Genomic DNA, 9,843 nt, shown 5'->3' on the forward strand with positions numbered 1-9,843 from the left:
GAAAAAATGTTGCGGCATGTTGCGCGGTGTTTTCACGGTGTGAACTGAGTACAACTTGGCCGAGACATTCATACGAAATTTCACGCACATTTCACGGCAATGTAATTTGTATGGATTTTGACACCCATTTTACATGAAACGCGAACGTGTACTATGCTTTACTCCCTAATCTGCCATTATAATGTACATACGAGGCACAGAACTTTGTAAAATATGCAAATGTATTTATGGTACCTACTGATGTGTAAAGAGTACAAGAGCGACTTTCATTTCAACTCAGTCAATTGTAAAACCTACCATTTCATAAAGATAACATTTATGTAGTTTGCAAAAGCTTTACCTGCAAATAAAAAATTGCAAAACATTGTACACTTAAGCCCCACTGTACATGAGCTGAATTGATCAAACAATGTAAACATTTTTGACGACGAATCTCTTCCGATAAATTGGCGAATCAAACATTTAAAGACCACAAACACACATTTTCAAAAATGAGAGCGTCCTTTTCATGCTGACGAGTTCATTTGCACAAGAGTACCCTGTAGGAAAAGGAACTAAATAGTTTTAATGAATTATGCAAAAACAATAATTAATATTCTAAGTACCTGTATCATTCGCTTCACTTAATTTTAAATTATTTCAATAGGAAGTTGTTGGAAAAGGGCTTACATTCACGATGGAACGGTCTGTAAATTTGTTTGCTTTATCAATGACTCATTAGAGTTCGCAGTAACTTTCTTATTTTTTTACCCTAAAAAGAATTTTCTTCGCAGTAGTTGCGCTCAAAAATGGTATTTTAAAACATCAAGGCTACTTTAAACTTTGGTGTGAGCATACTAATGCATTTTTTAAACAAAACTTGCGTTCATCATTAAGTGCCGATTTTGTTAGAATCGGGTTAGTTCGTTCTCGTGCCACAGGAGTGCGCGTTTTTTATGGCAGACCCAGTGTAGGAAAAAGTGAAAATAGTGAAAATACTTCAGATTTTCTGCAGGGTGTCTCCCATGCTTTGTTTACTTTTATGCTTATATGTGTGTATATATGTATTAGTACGTAGTTATGTGCATATGAAACACGCAACAACATGAAACACTTTCCGCACGCTTTTAATGCTTTTTAACTTTTTTACTTACACAACTACCGCAAAGCCAGTGATTGTCGAAACCGATGTCCTTGAGAAGCGCAAACGCCTGGGTTCAATGCGAAGGTGAAAGTGAACGAAAGTGTATTTTCTATGGCAATGTGTGCTTTGCCATGAACTGTGTAGAAAATCGAAGTGAGTGTACAATTTTCAAAGGGAGAATTCGCATGCCGGCCGACTAACATTTGACCTTGGCCGTTTCTGAGAAATTCTGAGGAAATTATTGTGAATTTCATAGTATGAGTGTTAAATTACTTTTACACTCTGTAACAAACTAATGTAACTGAGTATATTCTACACACATTTCCTTTGAGCTAAAATAACACAGCCCATCAATTCTTTAGTTCAATTCTTTGTGCAATATGAAATGAAATGATAACTCATCTTATTTAAGCAAGAGCACTAATTTGTAATCGCACCCACTAGCAAAATAATTCAGTGCTGAAAAAAGTAGGCCAGTTGGTAATTGCTTGCCAGGAAAGGAACAGGAAAATTTCATTTTAAGAACGGATCGTTCTTTTTTCTTATTATTTATTGTATTTATAAAGCAGTACAACAATTTTGTCTTTACATTTGAAAGCGGGCGTTGAAAAGATGATACGAAAAAAATATTAAGGGCACCAAAAGCATTTAATGAAGACAAAAAAATAAAATTAACGCCATCGGATATTTTAATAATTTACAATTTTGTTTACATAACGGGAGATCGAGATGTCTATAGTTATAAATACCAAAATGCCCAGAATGGGCAGGATGTGGATTTAGCTATGTCTGCTCGTCAGTCCGTCTGTCCATGCAAACGGTAACTCCAGGTAAAATTAATATACGTATATATATATTTCAATGAAACTTGTTGCACTCTTTTAATACTTTTTATGCCAGGTAAGTTGGTATTGAAAATGGGCGAAATTGGTCGAAGAAGGAAAAAACGAGATATCTCCGCTTTTAAATTATTTAAAATTTCTTAGGTTTGCTAGTAATGCTGAACACAGAAGAGGACACGACGCGGGTAAAGTGTTGGAAAATAGGAGGTGCCAGGCCCACTTTTGAGTAAATGCATGTATCTCGATAACGACTTAATAAAATCCGCCCAAACTTGGTACACGTGCTACTCCCCACCTCAGTTAGATCCGACATATGCCAATATTATTGAAACAAAAATTAACATCCAGCCCAAACCAAATTTTACTAAAACGTGCAAGGGTATATAAAGTCCCGTCTGGACCGAATTTAATCTTCTTAGTTGTTTAATTTGTTTTTACTGAAGGAATAAAAAAGGAAGGCTACACTAAAGATAGTAATTTCGTCGAAAACATACAAATTATTAGTTGCAAAGCTTTCTTTTTTAGAGCTATGTAGTAATTTTTTACACACTTATAGAATTTTAAAAAAAGGGAAAAAAATATCACAAGTGTAAAGTATTCAGTTTTTTCCAGAGACTAGAACAAAAATTAGTAGTTTTTTAAGCACTTTTGTAATCAAAGTAAACTTTTTATATAAAAATTTTGCGAAATTAGTGAAGTCATTTTAACAGGTATCTGGCTTACCCGTCGCATTTGCTGCTGCGATCTCAGGAGAAAGGAAATTCAAGGAAACCCGTTATTATGCAACTCACCATAGTTTCTGTCATTTGAATTGAACATTTACATTTTCATCGGTAAAATAATTCAGTGTCGTTTTAGTTTTAATTATTATTAGGATATTACCGAAACTTTTCGCTTTCCATCTGGTACATACACAAATAAATCAGAAGTTCTCCGCCGCGTGAGCTCGCCATCATCTCCGTCTTGATTCATCAAAGCGTGGATGGTGTTCCGTTGTGAGTTCTGAAATTGGGGCCGTTGACATTGTTGTACGCAGCCGCATGTGCACTCAGCCTCTAATGATTTTCGTAACCCCGCGCGTTACTTGGGAAAACCTTTTGCACGAATACGCCTTTGGTTGGTGGAATCTGCCGATTGTCATTTTTCTGTTCCCAATATTCAGCAAGTGGTTTCCGAAATGTTGTACAACCGAACGTATAACCGGCAGTTTCTCGAAAATCATCAGGCCAAATGAATGGTCCACGGAAAAACAGTCCGTTTCCCCTCAAATCTTTCAGTGTGCGATCAAATTTTTTGTGAACCATCGTGCATCCGTCCCATATGATAAGTTTACATTAGTGGAAAACTTCATGCCTGAACTTTTGGTGCGATGTTTCTCCACCATCCAAACGTATTGCCGCAATTCCAGCTGATGTACCTATCAGTGCAAATTTAGTTCGAGCACTTCTATCGATATCAACAAGCTGAATAACCTAGGATTTCACACTCAGGGTTACGCTGATGACCTAGTAGTTTATGTATTAGGCTGCCATGAGGAAACCATTTCGGATCGCATGCAGCAAGCCCTTACAATAATAAACAAATGGTGCACGGAAAAAGGGCTCTCCATCAACCCATCCAAAACAACACTTGTACCGTTTACTAGGAGAAGGAACATAAATCTCAAATGTCCGACCCTTAATAGAACAACACTTGAACTCTCGACAGAAGCGAACTATCTTGGCGTTAGTCTTGACAAAACACTTACGTGGAACTCCCATATTGAGAGAGTTACTTCAAAAGCCACAAGGGCATTCTTTGCCTGTACAAGGCTTTTTGGTAAGACATGGGGACTAAGCCCCAGAATGACCTTCTGGACATTCACCACAGTTGTAAAACCCATAGTCACTTATGCATCCTTAGCATGGTGGCCCAAGGTCAAGCAAAGAAAGGCGGCAAACGAATTAAGCAAACTGCATCGCCTGGTATGTGTTGGTATTACAGGGGCTATGAAAACGTGTCCCACGGATGCATTGGGTGTGCTCCTGAACATACCACCGCTTCCAATTCTAATTGAAAGGGAAGCTCGCTCGAGTGCCTTAAGACTAAAAGGTATATCTGAACTTAAAAGTGGGGATATGAAAGGACATTTAAAGATCTTAGAAGACTTCCTACATAGTCCCATTCTTCATAGGGATGATATACTATCACCCAAACCAATACTCTTCAGGAACTTCCAAGTTATAATCAATGAACGAACAGACTGGAGAACTAACTCTATCACTTTCAAACGTGGCTCCCAGCTATGGTTTACTGATGGGTCCAAATTGGAAAATGGTAGAACAGGGGCAGGAATCAATGGGCCCAAATTCAAAAAATCGATTCCGATGGGATCCTACCCAACAATATTCCAGGCAGAAATACATGCCATTGAAATATGTGTGAGAGAATGCCTTAGAAGGAAAATGAGAGGTACTCACATCTACATACTTTCAGATAGCCAAGCGGCTTTAAAAGCCCTTCTATCAACAACCATCACCTCCAAATTGGTAAACGATTGCCTAAACCTCCTAAACACGTTAGGAAACCTCAACACAGTAACACTATGTTGGATTCCGGGACATGAGGGAAATGAAATGGCTGACGACCTTGCAAAACAAGGAACAATTATGCAACTTACTGGTTCTGAGCCTTTCTGTGGACTGACAAAAGGCCACATTAATGAATTCCTTAGGAAATAGGAGGAAAGAAAACTTGCCGCACACTGGCTAAACTGTGCCGGTCAGCGTCAAGCCAAACTATTCCTAAGTCCCAACAAAGGAATATCTGACAAACTTCTCTCACTAAACAGAGTAGATCTGCGCCTTTTAACCGGATACCTTACAGGTCACTGCAGCCTGAGGTACCATCTAAACAATATTGGTCTATCCGAGACCAATGTCTGCCGCTTTTGCGCCAAAATCTGCATTTTTTGACTATTTAACCTCAAATTGCCAAAAATCCTGACGTGCTGGAGCAATTTCAAGGTCATATTCGTTTTCAGCATAAAAAAGCCTTCAAGAAACACCCATAGCGGTTTTAGAAACTGTAAAAAAGCGAGAATTCGCAGGCCTGTGCTATTAGCAACTGAATGATAGGGGTGATAGTATTAGCGAAAGAAAACTTCGCTCATAATCTCCAGCTGGTTTATTGATATGGCATCACCCTCTTGCCAGCTCAACACCATTTAGGTGGGAGGATGACAACAAATTGTAATAAAATGTTTTACCCTATTTCCTAAGGGGTAGTCTCTACGGTATTGAAAACACCGTATATAGTACTTTCAATTGGAAGTAATAAAAGTAACTTTTGGTTTCATATTCAAGATATGCTCATTTATTTAAAAAAACGAAAAATTTTAAAGCGGAATTCAGGTTTTGGAGACTAGTTTTACAGTTTTACTTTAGCAACCAGATTTTGGAAAATTATTTCAGTCAAAGTGATTTCGGGTCACGAACATAATACATCTCTCGTAGTCGGGCTGGTGACGTGGCTATGGTTACTGCCGTTCAAATTCGAAATTCCACTGCGTTCCTAAATTTGTATCATCTTTGCATACGAATACCGAGTACGATTTTATTAGCAAGAATTACCTATCCAGGTAAAAATACGAAAAATACTTATGTAAGTATACGCCACAACCTCATGGCTATGGGAATATATATATAACTGCATATGTATGTATACCTACATATATGTATATTGCTATGAGTAACTGCACCGGTGTACAAAAAAATTATTTTATCCATGCATTTATTTACATATGTTGCCGCTAGACCCAGGGCAAGACAATGTTCAACGGCACTTTAGGCATTGACTCCAATCGAGGAGAAGAAGAATCGGAGTTGCCAGGTTGCAATTTCCAAAACCCGAAGTGCACTTCCCACAGCACTTTTTCAATAACAAAATGTTTCCCCAATAATTATTCAAGTCTTTCCGGTTGCCGGGAATACAAGCCAAATAATAATTCAATGCTTATGGAACGGAGTAGTAACCGGTATATTGAATGCGAAACAAGCGCGAAACCCAGTGCGTATTATCCGTACCCTGCGGAGACGGAGCTGCGACTAGCGAGTATACGCATCTTTACCACAATTATGTTGAATGCCTGGCGCCGCCGTCGAGAGGATGTTAAACGTTTGTTATTGAGAGTGGAAGAACTGAAGAGAGGGGTTAGTACACAATGTTTACAAATAAAGTTACGACCAAGGTTTAATTTTATTCTCTGTCAGTCACAAAAGGCCAAAACTCAGATTCATGTTTACAACACTTTGTTTCGTGTCGAACAGAAGCGAAATGATGACCTCGCTTGCCAGCTCAAGTGTTCGCTAGAAAGTGTAATTCAGGCAAAGTCCTCGTGTGAGAACCTCAACAGCAACGTCCATAGCCTGAAAGCGGAACGTGCACTCCTGGAACAAGATTTGGCAAATAAAAACAAGGAGCTTGAAGCACTTAGTGGCATACTAAGCCAAACGAAAGCTGAGCTTTTTCAGTCAATGGTTGAGCAGCGTAATTTGCGCCATTCCCTTGCTAAAGAAAACTGTTCGGTACAAGTGCTAGAAAATCAGAAAAACAAATTAATTAATGAGGTATGTATTCATAACCACACGCAAGCATAGAAACACACACATAGGAACATAAAGCAAGCCGTATATTTTAACTTTTTGCTCAGGCTTCTACAGCCAAGCTCATTTACATTTATGCCGAACATGCATACATACAAGTAGTATTTCTCATTGTTTTTGCTTTATCAGCTGTACTATTTAAGCAAAGAGAGTCGCGAAACTGAAGATAAATATCGCGTAGAGTTGATCAGGAAGGAAGTTGATTTGGAGCGCACCATGAACAAAGTGAAACTTCTTGAAGCCGAGTTAACCGATTTGAAAGAGTAAGTAATCTCCCATGCATCCTCTCTTGAACGACAAAATTCCAATAACTCGTATTTATAGGAAATCGCGCCGTATTGATGAAAGTATAATTAATAATGTTCGCCTCCATCACGACGTAGAAAATTTGCAAAAGAGATTGGCTACACTCCAACAAGTTCTCGACGGCACTTTTGGTAGGCGCGTTTCCGACTATTGGCAGAAGATATGCTTCTACCAGCAGAAAAGTTTTCATTTTGCACAAATATTCCTGTACTGGTTGTTACCCGCTGTTCCTCTTCCCGGTACCTTTCCTAATTTCCAAAATAAGCAAAATTTAGTGATCGGCATCCCTTTACTAGACCTTAGCTGAGACCTTGATTTTGGTTTGAGAGAAGAAAACGAAAGCCAAGGGTATATTTAATAAACACACAAACAAAAACACCAACAAGTGAGAATATGTTACTTTTCCCTCTCTCCTATACGGTTGTAAATCTCCGGGAAGAATTTCAAATATAAATTTTGCAATGAAGATTTTGTAGACGATTTGTTAACAAAATCAAATAATGATTAGTGAAAAATTATAAAATTCTTAGAGTGAATAGTTGTAGTTTTTACAAGCAAATTCGGAACAACGAGCTAGTGGCTTTCCACAAAAATATGGTGCAAAAAAGTATAGACTTTTCGTAAAATACCACAAAAGGAGTAACAAAATGCAAATGCGCATACGTAGAGAATGTATCTCTGTACAAGTGACATTCGACCAAATAAGAGATATCTACCTCTGACCGCTTCATGAAGGCGATCCCGATATTCCTCTGCTAACATTTCCAAAATGTGAGAGGAGTATTACTGATTTGCCTTCAGAATTGCCCCAGTTGGCAGATCAGCGGCAAATATGTCCCGTCTCTAAAAATGATCGAATTGTCACTTTTATTAACTTTTGCCAATTAAAAAAACCAAAAGCAGCATTTTTAATTAAATCTATGTTGTAGCGAAATTAATGCAAGTTTTTGTAATTAATTATTAAAGAGAAAAACTCTTCAATGAATAAATAAATAAAATTACAACTGTAGTACTGTCCAAAAAATTGTAATAACATAGCAATAAAAAACTTTAAAAAGTGAAATTGAGTTGCGCACGTTTTGCAAAATTATGAGTTTGCTGCTTTTCCTGTGCGTTTCAGACTATCTTTCCTCATTTTGCAAGGTTATAAATGTGACCCATTAAAAGTTAATGCTGTAGTTCGAAAATGGGTTGGAGCCAACTGTATTGTAATTTTTTTTAACACGGAGACTTATCACTCTAAGCGAAATAGGATGCTGAATTTACTGATAAATATGTCGAGATGTGAGAAATTCAATGAAGCGTTGCTTCAAACTCGCACACATTGCCAGCTTAGAAGTGTATCGCCACTCAAAAGGAGGACCCTAAAACGTAATTCAAACCGAGTCAATGTAAATTAGTGCTCCCTCGCCACAAGATTGCCCAATAGATTACGCCCAACAAAACCTTCCAGTAAAATGGACCTTGGTAAGCGATATTTACTGAGTTGTTAATAAATGTAAATAAAACTTTCAGGAAAAATTGTTATCCCTTCCAACAGGTTTTTTTACACCTACAAAACAGGTAAACTTTCTTCTTAATTGGCACGATAACCGTTTACGCGATTTTGGCCGAGTTTAACAAAGCACGCCAGTCGTTTTTTCTCGTGCTAATCGGCGCCAATTGGACACACCAAGTGAAGCCAACTCCTTCTTCACCTGATCTTTCCTTCCTCTTCCTTTGCTACCACCACCGCATCGAATACGCGGTACTACGCGGTACCACCGCATCGAATACTTTCAAAGCCGGAGTCTTGTATCCATTCGGACGACATGACCCAGGAAGCGTAGCCACTGGATCTTTATTCGCTGCGCTATGTCTATGTCGTCGTAAAGCTCATACAGTTCATCGCTCCATCGCCTGCAATATTCGCCGTTGCCAACGTGCAAAGGTCCAAAAATCTTACGCAGAGTCTTTCTCTCAAACACTCCAAGCGTCGCTTCATCGGATGTTGCCATCGTCCAAGCTTCTGCGTCATACGTTAGGACGGGCATGATGAGAGCCTTGTAGAGTGTTAGTTTTGTTCGTCGGCAGAGGACTTTACTACTCATTTGCCTACTTAGTCCAAAGTAGCACTTGTTGGCAAGAGAGATTCTACGTTGGATTTCAAGACTCACATTGTTATCGGTGTTATTGCTGGTTCCTAAATAAACGAAGTCCTTTACAACCTCGAAATTATAACTGTCAACAGTGACCTGGCTGCCGATACGCGAATGCGCCAACTGTTTGTTTGAAGACAGGAGGTACTTCGTTTTGTCCTCGTTCATCAGCATCTCAAGCTTCTCGCACTCGCGTATTTCGGCTTCTTATTTCTTCGTTTCTTAGCTCTCTGTAGCGATCCCACACGGCTCGCGTTGCGCCCGATCGCAGCGTGGCTCTATAGGCAGCATCTTTTCTTTCGGCGGCAGCATGACATTCCTCGTCGTACCAACTGTTTTTTCGAGCTCTCCGAAATCCGATTTCTTCTTCGGCGGCGGTACGTAGGGAACGAGAAATATTGCTCCATTGCTCGTGCATGCCGATTTGTTGGGGAGTACCTCTGAGAGCAGGAGTGAGAGTCGAGTCGCGAATCTTCTGGCTGTCTGTTGTGATTGCATCTTTTCGATGTCGAACATTCTTTGCGAAGGTAGATATACGTTTTTTGCTGCATCTATCACAACACGATCGATCTGGTTTCGTGTTTTTTGATCAGGAGACAGCCAGGTAGCTTGGTGTATCTTTTTATGCTGGAATCTGGTTCTGCAGACTACCATGTTTCGGGCCCCGGCGAAATCGATCAGCCTCTGTCCGTTACCGGATGTTTCGTTGTGCAGGCTGAATTTTCCGACTGTGGGACCGAAAATTCCCTCCTTGCCCACCCTGGCGTTGAAGTCGCCAAGACTATTTTTAT

The 9,843-nt window shown here is 39.3% G+C and overlaps 2 protein-coding genes across 8 annotated transcripts in view; one reads left to right on the forward strand and one right to left on the reverse strand.

The window, feature by feature from the left end:
- LOC129246858 (embryonic polarity protein dorsal) overlaps positions 1-9,843 on the reverse strand; it is an 82,669-nt gene that overhangs the window by 44,195 nt on the left and 28,631 nt on the right. The window lies entirely within an intron of this gene.
- LOC129246860 (uncharacterized) lies at positions 5,285-7,380 on the forward strand. Of its 3 annotated transcripts, XM_054885539.1 has the most exons (6): positions 5,285-5,607; positions 5,760-6,155; positions 6,216-6,572; positions 6,738-6,871; positions 6,933-7,153; positions 7,211-7,380. In XM_054885539.1, the coding sequence occupies exons 1-6, from the start codon at positions 5,479-5,481 to the stop codon at positions 7,219-7,221; spliced, it is 1,248 nt and encodes a 415-aa protein (XP_054741514.1). In that variant the 5' UTR covers positions 5,285-5,478; the 3' UTR covers positions 7,222-7,380. The 3 variants fall into 3 exon arrangements, with proteins under 3 accessions (XP_054741514.1, XP_054741513.1, XP_054741515.1); XM_054885538.1 differs by having other exon boundaries at positions 6,933-7,380; XM_054885540.1 differs by having other exon boundaries at positions 5,492-5,584; positions 6,933-7,380.

This window comes from Anastrepha obliqua, chromosome 5 (assembly GCF_027943255.1).
Source record: "Anastrepha obliqua isolate idAnaObli1 chromosome 5, idAnaObli1_1.0, whole genome shotgun sequence".
NCBI classification, from domain to species: domain Eukaryota; kingdom Metazoa; phylum Arthropoda; class Insecta; order Diptera; family Tephritidae; genus Anastrepha; species Anastrepha obliqua.

Coding starts and splice junctions, on each gene's coding strand:
- LOC129246860 (XM_054885538.1), top strand. CDS start 5,479: ATGGTTACTGCCGTTCAAATTCGAAATTCCACTGCGTTCCTAAATTTG. Junction 6,156..6,215: donor TGGAAGAACTGAAGAGAGGG/GTTAGTACACAA, acceptor ATTCTCTGTCAG/TCACAAAAGGCCAAAACTCA. Junction 6,872..6,932: donor GAGTTAACCGATTTGAAAGA/GTAAGTAATCTC, acceptor TCGTATTTATAG/GAAATCGCGCCGTATTGATG.